Source organism: Strongylocentrotus purpuratus, unplaced genomic scaffold (assembly GCF_000002235.5).
Source record: "Strongylocentrotus purpuratus isolate Spur 01 unplaced genomic scaffold, Spur_5.0 spur5_scaffold_3, whole genome shotgun sequence".
NCBI lineage: Eukaryota > Metazoa > Echinodermata > Echinoidea > Camarodonta > Strongylocentrotidae > Strongylocentrotus > Strongylocentrotus purpuratus.
This window is the reverse complement of record NW_022145609.1, coordinates 29,468,062-29,482,660: the sequence shown is the minus strand read 5'-3', so window position 1 is coordinate 29,482,660 and position 14,599 is coordinate 29,468,062. Positions and strand designations below refer to the sequence as shown.

The following is a 14,599-nucleotide window of genomic DNA, read 5'->3' as shown; positions in this document are numbered from 1 at the left end:
AAACAGCCACTCAGACCAAAGACAACTCGGCCCAGACGCAAAAACGACCAGTTTTTGCAGGTTTAGGGTTAGGTTTAGACTCACCCACCATACACGAACCCACTCACCCCACAAAACACACACCCACTCACCCCACCAAACACACACCCACTCATCCCACCAAACACACACCCACTCACCCACCAAACACACACCCACTCATCCCACCAAACACCCACTCACCCCAACAAACACCCACTCACCCCACCAAACAGACACCCACTCACCCACGCAAACATCTACTCACCCCATCAAACAAACACCCACGCACCCTACCACCAAACACCCACTCACCCCAACAAACACCCACTCACCCCACCAAACACACACCCACCAAACAGACACCCACTCACCCACCCAAACATCCACTCACCCCACCAAACACACACCCACCAAACAGACACCCACTCACCCACCCAAACATCCACTCACCCCACCAAACACACACCCACCAAACAGACACCCACTCACCCACCCAAACATCCACTCACCCCGCCAAACACACACACATACACCCACTCACCCCACCAAACACACACTCACTCAACCCACCAAATGCACACCCACTCACCCCCACCAAACATCCACTCACCCACCCAAACATCCACTCACCCTTATCAAACATATATCCACTAACCCCACCAAACACACACACACACACACCCACTCACCCCCACCAAGATAACTCGGCCCAGCTTAAAAAAGGACCAGTTTTTGCAGGTTTAGGGTTAGGGTTACAGTTGGGTAAGGGTAAGGGTAAAATCACCCACCAAACTACTACTCACCCCCACCATACACACTTTTTTTATTTTAACAATTTTAAAAAAAAATTTTAACACACACCTGCTCACCCCACAAAACACACACCCACTCATCCAACCAAACATCCACTCACCCCACACCCACTAACCCCACCAAACAGACACCCTCTCACTCACCCAAACATCCACCCACACACCCTACCACTAAACACACCCATTCACCCCACCAAACACACACCCACTCACCTACCAAACACACATCCCACCAAACACCCACTCATCCCACAAAACACCCACTCACCCACCAAACACACACCCATTCACCCCACCAAACACCCACTCACCCTACCAAACACCCACTCACCCCACCAAACACCCACTCATCCCACCAAATACACACCCACACATCCTACCAAACACCCACTCATCCTACCAAACACCCACTCATCCCCATTAAACATACATCCACGCACCCTACCAAACACACACTATTCACCCCACCAAACATACACCCACTCATCCTACCAAACACACACACACACCCACTCACCCCCACCAAACACCCACTCACCCCACCAAACACACTTTTTTTTTTTTTTTTTTAACAATTTTGTTTTATTTCTCCAGATGTGTAACACAAACCATGACATACAATTGAATAAAATAAACGTGTTCAATATTGATGCTTTTACATAAACATAATTAAACACAAACTTATTTGCAGTATAATATAACTTAACAACAAAGTAAACGTATAAGTACCTAAACATAATATGTCAATTGTAAATGTTATTTACTTATATATTACAAAAAAAAACAAATCTGGAGATAATTTTACTGAAACAATCCTGCCCCCTCCCTGCCCCCTACATCACACAGACATACTCACCCTCTATCACACAAACATACTCACCCACTCACACACATACTCACCCACCCACCCACCCACCCCCCCCCCCCCCCCCCACACACACACACAGTACTCACTCAGTGGATGTCTGCCAACATTCTCAACTTAAGAAAAATATACTAAATAAGTTATCCAGGCCGCAAAATCGAGTTACGCTTTTAACAAGCTCACGGTGGAGAAGAAAGCAAATCTTAATTAATCTTAAGCTGCTCCCACTTTAAAAAATGTGATCCTAGCTTTCCCATTTTAATTGCTATTTTCTTTTCCTCATCCCTATACTTAAAAATGCTTTTTTTCATCTTTTCTAAAGTTAGTACTCGCCCCCCCGATCTTGACATAAATGTAACATACTTCACCATGAAAATGATAGTATTACACATTTTTATTCTATATGAACTACCTACCAACCCAACAAATATATCTCGCCATTCTAAATCTTTAATTTCATCTAACTCAAAAAGTTGTATTAAAGCCTGCCATAACCTTTGAACGCTCCCACAAGATAAAAATAAATGTTTGTATGTTTCTATTTCCTGCTTACAAAACGAACATAAATTATCACCAACAAAACCAAATCTATGAAGATGCTCATTAGTGTATATGGCTCCATGCAATAATTTAAATTGAAATTCACGTTGTTTTCTAATGAGTATAGTAATTCTTGGTCTCACAAATATTTCTTTTAATTCTTTATCGTTAAAATCATAGTCATTTTGCCCATCCCTTACCTGCAAATCATACGTTCGCTGCAGTGCTTTGATGAAATAATCATAGATTGTTCTTGAACCCACATCCACAAACTGTATTTTTTTACTAGAAATATGGAAATAAGTATTAAAGCTTATCAAATCAACCTCGAGGAATTCTATTAACCCTGAATCATCCTTCCATAACCTGGGTATCGCATCATAAATATCAATAATCATAAGCAAATTATTACCTTTCATACCGAGGTTCATAAAATATTTAACAGGCTTAACATGACCTTTCTCAACCAAATGATTCAGTTGAACAATCCCTCTTTCAAACAAGTATCTATCAAATATACTTTTTCCATTTATACATATATTCTGATTATTAAAAATAATTGGATTAATATAACCCTCCAAATATCTTAAATTACTTGTCTCTTGCCATGCTTGCAACATTTCCATATAGTATGGTGGAATATCTAAAACGAGTTTAATCTTGTTTAAATCATAATCACATAAAAAAATAAATCTACCACCCACAAACTGTAAGCAATGATCAAAAAACAATTTCCATCCCAAACTTTTCTCTCCATATAAAAGACGTTTTATCCACATTATGCGCTGTATTTTAACGGACATTTCAAAATTAATCATTCTTAATCCTCCAAAGTCATAATCCTGATACATTATTGCCCGTTTAATTCTATCTTTCCCCCTCCATATGAATTCAAATGAAATTTTTGCAACTTCTTTATATACCCAATGAGGGACAATAACGAGAGATGAAATATAATTTAATTTTGAAAGCGCATAAGTTTTTAGCAAATGTATTTTACCCATAATAGTTAAATCTCTTTGTTTCCACCATACAAGCAATTTTTTTATTTTACTTAGAATTTCTTTATAATTCAAATCATCTTTTAAACTTCGATCTAATGAATAACTAACCCCTAAAATATGTATTTCCTTAACCAAATTTCCAAATAAAGGCCCATCAGGTTTGTTCTCATCCTCACCCATCCACATAAAATGTGTCTTTGTTTTATTCACTTTAAGACCACTAATTTTTTCAAATGATTCAAAAATATATTGCAACCTTCTAACCGAATCAATATCCTTCAAAAATATTGTCATATCATCTGCATATAACACTTGCCTAATTTCAGATTTTCCAAATGTAATCCCTTTAATACCGTTGTCCCTCCTTACTGCATGCGCCAAAATTTCGATGGCAACCAAAAACAAATATGGCGATAATGGATCCCCTTGCCTTACTCCCCTTTCTATTTCAAAATACCCCGTGGAGTGACCACCGTTCATAACACAACTACTTATCCCTTTATACAATAATTTTACCCAAGAGCAAAATGAATCTCCAAAACCGAACAATTTCAATATTTGAAATAAATATCTATGAGATACAGAGTCGAAAGCTTTCTCAAAATCCACTGCACACAAAAACCCTTTCCCTTGTTCCCCATAATGCATAGAATAAAATAACATGTCATCTATCAATCGTACAGCTTCCCCAATATTTCTATCTTTTATATATCCAACTTGATCATGATGAATTATTTCATTTAAAACCTCTTTCATTCTTTTTGCTAGAACTTTAGATACAATTTTATAATCTACATTCAAAAGCGTGATGGGTCGATAATTTTTTATATGGAGAGTATCTTTCGCTTCCTTCTCAATTAAGGTAATTACCCCTTGTTTTTGAGATGCCGTTAATTCCCCCCTTTCGTATGTTTCATTCAATACTTCTACTAACAAATCACCCAAAGCTGGCCAAAAAGTATAATAAAATTCAACTGTTAACCCATCATTTCCCGGGGTTTTATTCAATTTCATTTCTTTTAAAACTTTCAAGCATTCATCTTTAGTTAATTTACCTTCACAGATTTCCTTATTGTCTTCATTTAACTTTGAAATATCATTGAAAAAGAAAGGGTCGTTTTGATTTATATCAGCCCTTAAAGAATATAAATCTTTATAAAATAGTTTAATTTCCTTTAAAATTTCCTCCTTATCTCTAGTAGTTTCCCCATTTTCTTTGTACACCTCCCTAATTACACTTTTCCTTTTATTCGATTTTAACAACTGTTCAAAATATTGCGTATTGTTTTCTCCATCTTCAAACCAAGGTGCTCTTGATCTTATTTTAATGCCCTGTCGAGAAAAATCATACAATTTATTTAGTTTATCCCTTTTCTCCTCAATACAATCAACAATATATTTAGTGGGTCCCACTACCAGTTCGCCTTCTAAATCCTTGATTTGTTTCTCTAACAGTTCTATTTCAACCCTCCTTGCTTTTGCCTTTTTCCGCGAGTATGTTATAATAAATTCTCTCATTTTCATCTTTAAAAAATCCCAAAATACTAATTTATTCAAGATCTGTAATGACCATTCAGCTTTTAATTCCTGTATTTTCTTATTCATCTCTTCAACAAAATCTTTATCCATACATAAACTACTGTTAAATTTCCAATATGATTTCCCAAAAACAAACTTATCAACAAGATCATTAAATTCTAGCCTAACGCCAGAATGATCTGGCGTAATAGATGTCAAAATCTCACACGTACCCACCAATTTTTCAACACTACAAGGTATAAACCAATAATCTAAACGGCTTTGCACCACCGGCCAATTTTGTCGAAAAGTAAATTGCTTTACATTCGGATTTTTTTTCCTCCATATATCTTCTAAATCGTATTTATTTAAAAATTCCTTAATCAAATCAATAACCCGAGATTTCACCGGTGTTTTTGACCCCACATAATCTAATTTTCCATCCAATATACTATTGAAATCACCTCCTAATAAAACTAAATAGTCCCGATCACACTGATCAAAAATACTTTCATCTAACTTCTTCAAAAATTCAATTTGTAAAGTTTCTTTATCTCTCGTTGGAAAATAAACATTAACCAATAGCATTTTAACCCTTTGTATTTCACCTTTAAAAATAATGTATCTCCCCTCTTCATCTACTTTAAATTTTTTTTCTTCAAAATCTAAATGATTAGAAAATAAAATAAGAACCCCTCTACTATGGTTTGACCCATGACTAAAAAACATTGGCCCTCCCCAATCTTGTTTCCACCGCTCTTCTATCTCTACTGTACTATATGTTTCTTGTAAGAAAATTATACTATTCTTTTTAGTTTTGCACCATTCAAAAATATTCACTCTTTTTAACCTATCTCTTATTCCTCTAACATTTAATGTCATGAAAGATAATTTCACTGCCATGTTATTTTATGTGTAATTGTATCCAAAACCTTACATCGATAAACTCCAAAGAAACTTCCACACAATCTATTTCCACCGTGAGCAAATGTATAGAAAAAACTATCTGCAGCCAAACATATATGCATACTTATCGTCGAATAATATAAAAAATGCAAGCAGAATCCACCCCGTACCACACAACCCAACGCATTCATACACACAAGCATATTCACTACACACACAACACCCCCACACAAAACAACCAAAATCTGCTCTTCGGTGTACGTAAACATCCGAGAGCAAGAGCCTCCCCCTTTCCCTGTCAATTTAACTAGACCAATGACAGAATAAACCAATGAACATTTCTTCTTGCACAAGTCGATGAGAAATACGTTGTATTGTTATATAACCGTAATCTAATTAAACAAAACAAAAAAAAATACAAAGAGCTTTTATCCCTTAACAAATGCCTTGAATTGTATTACGGAACCCGCTCGTCATAACTAAGTTAAATGATTTTCCTAAAATGCATTACAGTGAATTGACCGGCCCGCGTACCTAATTACAATACGCACCTTCTAATTAAAAATAAAAACACGATCCCAATAAACCAAATTCCCCCAAACGACACCAGTTCGGCAACCTAATAAACTGTTCGTGCAAACCGAACCCATCATGCTATCATTTACCAAGTTCTATAATTTGCATAATAAGCCTCACCCATGAATGAATAGGCTCACACACCTGATCGTTTTGTATGCACTCCGTAAAAAAAAACTCCTAAAGGGCGTTCCCGACAACTCGAAAGAACACCAAACGTCAGCCCGACATAATGATAGGCAAGCATGCATACCGGATCCCAACACGTTCCTCCCTCTCAAAACATCACACCACCACCTGGCTTTAAAACAAAATAGTTTTGGCTGGGTGAACAGATCGGACCATTATCCAGATACTCGAATTGTTTTCACTTTACACACCCACTCACACCGCCAAATGCACACCCACTCACCCCACCAAACACCCACTCATCTCACCAAACACACACTGAACCCACCAAACACCCAATCATCCCACAAAACACTCACTCACCCCACCAAACACACACCAAATCACCCCACCAAACACCCACTCACCCTACCAAACACCAACTCACCCCACCAAACACCCACTCACCCCACCAAACACACACCCACACATCCTACCAAACACCCACTCATCCTACCAAACACCCACTCATCCTACCAAACACCCACTCATCCCACCAAACAGACACCCACTCACCCACCCAAACATCCACTCACCCCCATCAAATATACATCCACGCACCCTACCAAACACACACCATTCACCCCACCAAACATACACCCACTCATCCTACCAAACACACACACACACCCACTCACCACCACCAAACACCCACTCACCCCACCAAACACACACCCACTCACACCGCCAAATGCACACCCACTCACCCCACCAAATACCCACTCATCTCACCAAACACACACTGAACCAACCAAACACCCAATCATCCCACAAAACACTCACTCACCCCACCAAACACACACCAAATCACCCTACCAAACACACACCAACTCACCCCACCAAACACACACCCACACATCCCACCAAACACCCACTCGTCCCACCAACAAACACGCAGGCATACGTCCACATGCACCCACTCACACACACACATCAAGACCAGTAGGAGAGTGCGAAATCTCTGCAAACACTTACTGTGATCTGTATGAATCAGGCGCACTCTTGGCTGTGTTTGGTCTGCTTGGAGCTCTTTTGGAATGGGTTTAATTACAACAAAATAATGATAAAATATGATGATGATGATAATTTAGACATAGAAATCAGGAACCCAAAACTTTTGATTTACATTACATCACAGATAATCATTTGATAACTGCACCCCTTCAAAATTTTGTAGAAAAGTATGGAACTCTTAACTCATTAAATTAAGTAACACAAAAGAAGCACAAAATATATTTGTGGTTTCTAACAACATTATACCAAATACATAACAATACATATGTATTAAAAATTATATTCACAACATCAATAATAATTAATGCTTTAAATATCAGTGTAAACTGAGTAGACCATCACATGGACATGGAAACATGGTAGTATTGATAGTTACCTATGGAGAGCATCTGATATATCCAGATCTTCTGTAGATGCTGTATTAGCTTCTGCTACTTGGCTAACCATAGATCCATTTCTCTCTCTTTCTGTTTGACTTCTGCGTTTAAATTGAGAAGCAAATCAACATATTGCTAGATTTCAAAACAAAAATAACGTATCCACAAACACTTTGCAGACCTGCCAACCTCTGGAGTTGAAAACTGTATTCTTTAATCCCAAAAGTTGTATTTTACTGACAAAAGTTGTATTCTTAAAAATAAACACGGACTGTTACGCAGATCAATGCCTCTTACAGTTCCTACATACAGGAAGAAATTTTTGTATGGATCATTGGTTGAATATGCATGATTTCGTCACGACTGGTGTGTTCTATGAACCAATGAACATCTCCAAATTGCCGATGTGAGATGCTTTATATGACAGAATGGGCATTTTGCCATTGAAAATGGCACACACACACACAAAATACCAACAACAACAAAAATATTAAAAAGAAAAAAAATGAAAATCATGTTTTATTGAGGAAAATCGTATTTGCTTCTAAAAATCGTACTAAATACGACTAATTCGTACTGGTTGGCAGGTCTACATAATGGTGGGCTGGAGCATGATAAGAATCATTATATAACTCACTCCAAGATCCTATTCCAATGTATGGTCTAATGCAGTCACTGTGATTCATTTACTAAGACTTTACCACGTTTTTGTCATTAAAAACCATGCAATAGTTTCCAGTTCTATCCAAAGATTCTAAGTGTGTGTGCAGAAGTGCACAAGGAGCTAAAACGCTTATACTGTGCGTGGACCTATACATGTACTGGGGTAGCACGTACTGCACACAAAAACATGTGCAGGAGTAATGGCACTTAATTGTACTCTTGTAATTGAAAGCCTCCTGAACATGTTTTATGTTTTATCAAGGAACAAGGATCTGGGAATTTTGCTGTATAAAAAAGTGGTGTATCTTTTCATTCATTCATTGAGGCTGTAAATGCATCTATCATACTCACCCTGACAGCTTCGTGAGATAGATAAACACAACCTCAACTCAAGGAGAATGGGAGGGTGGGGTAGATTGTACCATTCATGCTTTACAGAAATTGCAAGAATTGCTGTACTGCTGAATATCTATCTATGTTATCATGAACATGTACCACCTCTTGTATCTCCAACTTCCCTGCTGTTATCATTGTATATGAACTTGATGTGACACACAATTTTAGAAATGCGATAACGTATTGTCACTATTAATATATTTGCATTTAGGAAAATGGCAAGTTAACATACTTGTATTTTCGAAAGAGCAAAATAGAATGGTAATAATCAAACCTTTCGTCCCGTGCAGTTGAAGGAGCAGACACATCAGTGTTTATCTGTATGGTTTCCATGGCACAGCGTAAGCAGTTATAGAGAGAGTCATCCAGGCTGTGATGAGGATGCTGGTCGTCATGGTGACTTATCTTCTTGTCTTCTGTCATCCTAGCACTCAGTATCTCGGTCAATGTTGTTTCTAGTGTGACACAGAAATCAAAGAGGTAAGGACAAAGCATGTATCCATTCTATCTTTAGAGACACATGGGGGTGTTTCACAAAGACTAAGATGGACTTAAGTTGGACCTAAAGTATGGCAGGACATTCATGCCACTGGTTGCTCTCACCATTGGCCTCTCAAGAGATGTCACAAATGTACAGAATTTGCATTTTTTGTATAGTTCATTGTTGGATTTATTTTAGTTACCCTAAGCAAAATCTAACCATACTAGGCTGTCTAAATATTTGTATGTTTAATAAGTTGAAAGAAAATTTCTGTCAATGCTTTTATCATCTCAAGAAAAGAAGTCAAGCAAACCTCATAAAGAACTCCCCTTTTCTTTTTTATCTGATTTTTTCCTCTGGATAAATAAAAATTGGATGAAAGAACTTACTTGATAAAAGACTGAAGAAGTGACTACCCAGACATTAATTGTATTTCAAGTTCCAGTCACAAAACTATGTTTTGTTCTTGAGGTAAGGCGTTCCTTGTAGCTATACTCAATTCAAAATGAGTTTTAAATATTAATTATACAAAGAGATATTCCAGTTTAAATATGCTCTCAATAAACAGTAAAACAACCTGCTGAGAAGACTAGTTGACATACACATACACCCTCTAAAAGAATAGGGCATACATAGAAACAAAGTCAGGCTTGGGTTCTGTAAGTTTTTTTTTTTGTAATCCTTCATTTTATTCACAGTCCTTAAACATTAACCAATACAATGCCACATAAATATTCAATCTAGCTGTACACATATAATTTATTCAGGCGATTGGTACACTTTACAAACCCCCATAATTCATCTTCACAAGAGCTTTTAACAGTGCACATATTCAAAACAACCAATACTGAACTCAGAGGATCTGTTAAAGCCCCTCTAAAGTGTTGGGAGCAAAGTAAATTTAATGGTAACATTTCATTTTAATTGTATCATAATGTGAAAGAGGATTTCATTTAAGACACATTTCTGCAAGGATTTTCAAGAAAAATCTGTTTGAAGTCGAATATTGATATTGATGAAAAAATGCAAAATTTAGGTCTTCTGCACACAACACAAAACTTAATTAAGTACTCATTTATCAATATTTGTTTTCAAACACATTTTTTTTTTTTTTTTTTTTTTTGGGGGGGGGGGGGGGGGGGAGTTTGCAGAAGTGTGTCTTAAATGACATCTTCTTTCACATTATGATACAATTTAAGAGTAATTTTGCCATCAAATTTTTGGCGAATTCAGGGCTCCAAACACTTTAGAGGGGCTTTAACAAAATTACTTGTAACACACGGTACCTTGTTCAACCTGTTTCTTGTCAGAGTGTGATTCATGTTGTTCCATCAAAGCATCTTCCTTTCTTCTCCCAACCTCATGATCACCAGCATGTTGCTCCACAGCTTCTATTTCTCTTCTGTTGATTATATCATCCTCTATTTCTTGACTGGTTTCTTCTTGAACACTTGATGCTCTCTCGTGAGGTTCTTCAGCCTCTCTCTCTTCTACTATGGGGATGATTTTCTCCGGGCTCAGCTGGAGTTTCTCCCTGAATCTCAGAGAGATTGGTATGGGCAGACTCTCATTCTATGAAGACAAAGAAAACACATAATCCACTCATCCGACTAGAGCGCTATGATTTACATACAAACATGTAGATCTTGGTTTCATTATCATTTTATACATGTATCTTCAATTCTAGTACTAATCCCATTCACTAAATTCATATGTGCGCTCAATTTTGCAAAGGCAAATGCAATCAAAGGTGTTCAAGATCCTTTCATGGTTTCCATTTTGTTCCTTGCTATTGAAACAAAGTATAAAAAGTATAGGGCTCAGCTAGAATTTGAAGCATTGACATATCCACTACATTCGGAGCAAAAACATCTTTTCATTATTATATATAGATGTAATAATAATTACAATTCAATTCTCTATTAGATTTACAATATAAAATTGGTTAACATAAACATGTAAACAAATAGAACTCTACTGCAAGAAATGCTAGGTCTGCAGACTTTTAAAAGTACAACAAGAAGATATATTCTTAATTTTTAAAGGTAAAGAATTCCACATGGGGATGATGCCATGAAGGATAGATTTTCCATATGTAATTATGTTTACAGAGTGATCAAAGTGTATGTAGTGGAGTGTGTTTATGTACGAGTCTTGACATATAAGTGTGAGAGTGTTCTGTGCACTAAAGGGGGAAGTCCACCCTGATATTAAATTGGTTTGAATAGAAGCAAAAAAAGTTGTCAGTGCAAGCTGGAGTAAAATCTGACTAAAAATATAAACTTTCTGAATTTTTGATAGTGCAATCAAACACAAATTGACAACTCTCTGTGACGTATCTTGCGAGCTCCCCTCCAATTTGCCCTGTAATAAACAAAAATTAAAAACCGTATATTTGAAAATTGTCAATCATACATTTACCCTAAATATTATTATTGCAAATGTTTTTTTTTTTTAATCTTATCCGTTATCAAATATAACTGAGAAAAATGAAATTTTAGGAATTTTTGTTGGCAATTTGTGTTCCACTGATGACAACTTCAGAAATTCAGAACTTTCCTATTTTTGACCGGATAAAGCTCAAACTTTCACCAATCTGTTTCTCTCATTTTTTAAAATTTTATTAAACCCAACTTAAAATCAGAGGAGAGCAAATAAAGTACATCGTCTGTTGATACTTACTAATTCTCTGGGTGAAGGGTGAGGAGTACACTCTGTGCCAGTGCCATCTAATGATCTAGGACTGATGCTAGAGGTAGGACTTGATGGTGGCGGTTTGATCTCAGACATGCTCTCAACACTCTGAAGGGTAATCCTACACAATAAGTGAAAATACCATAGACACAATCATTCATTTCTCTATATTAATAATAATAATATGGATATTTATATAGCGTTGGTATCCACCAGGCTTTGACGCTAATGGTGCTGTACATATTACTATCACAAACATATAACTTTCTTTAATTAACTAAAATAAAGTGAACTAAAACAACACAAATTATTACGCTACATCGACATGATTAAATAGCACTGTTTAGAAAGAGATGGGTTTTTAGAAGCATTGATCACTATTATTATCATTATCATTATTTATCATTGTTATCATCATTATCATCATTATAACCGGAGTGTTGGCTCAGTCAGTAGAGCGTCCGCCTCACAACCGGGAGGTCGTGGGTTCGAACCCCGGCCGCGTCATACCAAAAGACGTTAACAGATGGGAGTTGTTGCTACCTTGTTTGGCGTTCAACAATAAGGGATAGAGCAACGTCGATCTGGCGCTGCTCAGTGGCTGCCGGGCTCACGATCAATTGGGCAAAAATAATTTCCCTTTCGGTTTATTAAAATTTGGAGTGGACTATTAGGCTATTATTATTATTATTATTATTATTATTATTATTACAATTATCGTTATTATTATTATTAATATTATTCTTCTTATTGACATCCATTATAACTATTATTCTACTAGTGTGTTGCAAAGGTATGTGATTTTATGGACTTATAATCATTATTATTAATATTAGTCTTATAACTGATATCCAATAGTCAAACTAGACACCGTTGTTTCAATGACACAATTACCATCATTTCATGTTGCAAAAGTTTGTGGTATAAGATTTAAGTATAAGATAGGAGACAATGTGCATGCCACTCACCTGTCACCAACTGTACCTCTAGGTTTCCAGTACTTGTATCGAGAGTCCCACTCCATATGAACCATATTCATATAAGCATAGTGCTCGTCCGTGTTTCTACTGAAGCTTACGACCGACCCATTAGGTGCTGTAACAAATGCAACGTTGTATTATGATGAAATATGTGGGGCCGCTTGTGTATATTAACTTTATTAACTTATCCTTTAAAAAAAAATCATGGAAATCATAGACATAATATAGGTAATACAACAGTGGTGAAAACATATAATTGTTATGATCTTATGACAAATATAAGATCATATTGCTCACTTGCTTACGTCCATGTTTCATATGTGTAAGACCATGGAGATCTCTACTTTTATCTCCATGGTAAGACCCTGATTCTTTTCTCTCTCACACACACACACACACTCTCTCTCTCTCTCTCTTTTTCCCACATATTTGTGTAGATTTTTTGCACATTCTTATAAATTACAAGTACCGGTTAAATAACAACAAATTATTAGGAAATTTCAATGTTTGGGCAGCAGAAAATATTAGAAAAAACCCACAACAACACAGGATATGGAACACTTTTCATAAGAAATTGAAAGTTATAGCTAGGACTTCAAATTTTCATGCTGCATTTTCTACATGCCATTTTCAAATAAAATCCTTCCCAACTCACAAAATAATACTTTGCTTGAAACTCTGGACTACCATCGAAGTAGCAGCTTTAAAATCACATCAGCACATGTAATCCACCTGTACCTAACTTATGACTTATTGCAGTATCTAGCAAACTACTTGAACTTTAAAAATACTTACAGAGAATTTTTGCACTCATTAAAAAAACAAAAAACTTTCAAACAAATACACAGAGACAAGCATTTCATATCACCAAATAATTACACATTCATGGGGTTAAAAGAATTATAAAACAAACATAAATTCAGTTAGTGTTTGATTGCACATCAGATAAACTTGTTACTGTTATTTTTTTTCATTTGCACAGTTCCCCACAAACTAGACAAAATTGCTGTTTGTGACATCAGAAAATAATATAGAAACTGTATTTTTGTATCAATGGACTAAATTTTCTGGTATTGAATTTGTGGAATTTAAGAAATCAAATCTACCATGATACTCTTTTCTTTTCTCTATTTTTTCACAGAAATTTTAACCACTAATAGGCCTACCAAAATTGTTTGCTCTTTATCTTACAACTATTCTTTTCTATAAATTGTTTTTACATCTAGTTTGAGACAAGATACATTAGAACATAATAATGTCAAATCAGCGTAGCGCCTAGAAAATGCCACTCTTGGAAATTCTAGGGGCAAAAAATAATATGCAGCAAAACTGAGCATTTCTTGGTGGCATATCACACATGTATGTACATGTACGGTAGGCTGCTGGTAATTTATGTCTGTATGATTTCATATAATATCAGAACATGTATTAGGAAAAGTTTTCTCATCAGGTGCATCAACCAGGGACCTGTTTCACAAAGCCTTTTTTCAATGACAAATTACACAAATCAGTGACAAATCTGCTAATAACCAATCAGAAGCAAGGATTTCACTAGCTTATAACAAACACCATCATTTGTCATTG

At 36.3% G+C, this 14,599-nt stretch overlaps 1 protein-coding gene across 3 annotated transcripts in view; it reads right to left on the bottom strand.

Annotated features, from left to right (window-relative positions):
• Positions 1-14,599, bottom strand: part of LOC580904 — a 47,664-nt gene that overhangs the window by 5,906 nt on the left and 27,159 nt on the right. For all 3 annotated transcript variants that reach the window (XM_003724274.3, XM_030996265.1, XM_030996266.1), the window contains 6 exons: positions 13,004-13,130; positions 12,024-12,156; positions 10,628-10,913; positions 9,135-9,315; positions 7,801-7,902; positions 7,386-7,439 (listed from right to left, as the gene is read on the bottom strand). In XM_003724274.3, coding sequence (XP_003724322.2) covers positions 7,386-7,439; positions 7,801-7,902; positions 9,135-9,315; positions 10,628-10,913; positions 12,024-12,156; positions 13,004-13,130 — 883 coding nt within the window. The remainder of the gene's footprint in view (positions 1-7,385; positions 7,440-7,800; positions 7,903-9,134; positions 9,316-10,627; positions 10,914-12,023; positions 12,157-13,003; positions 13,131-14,599) is intronic.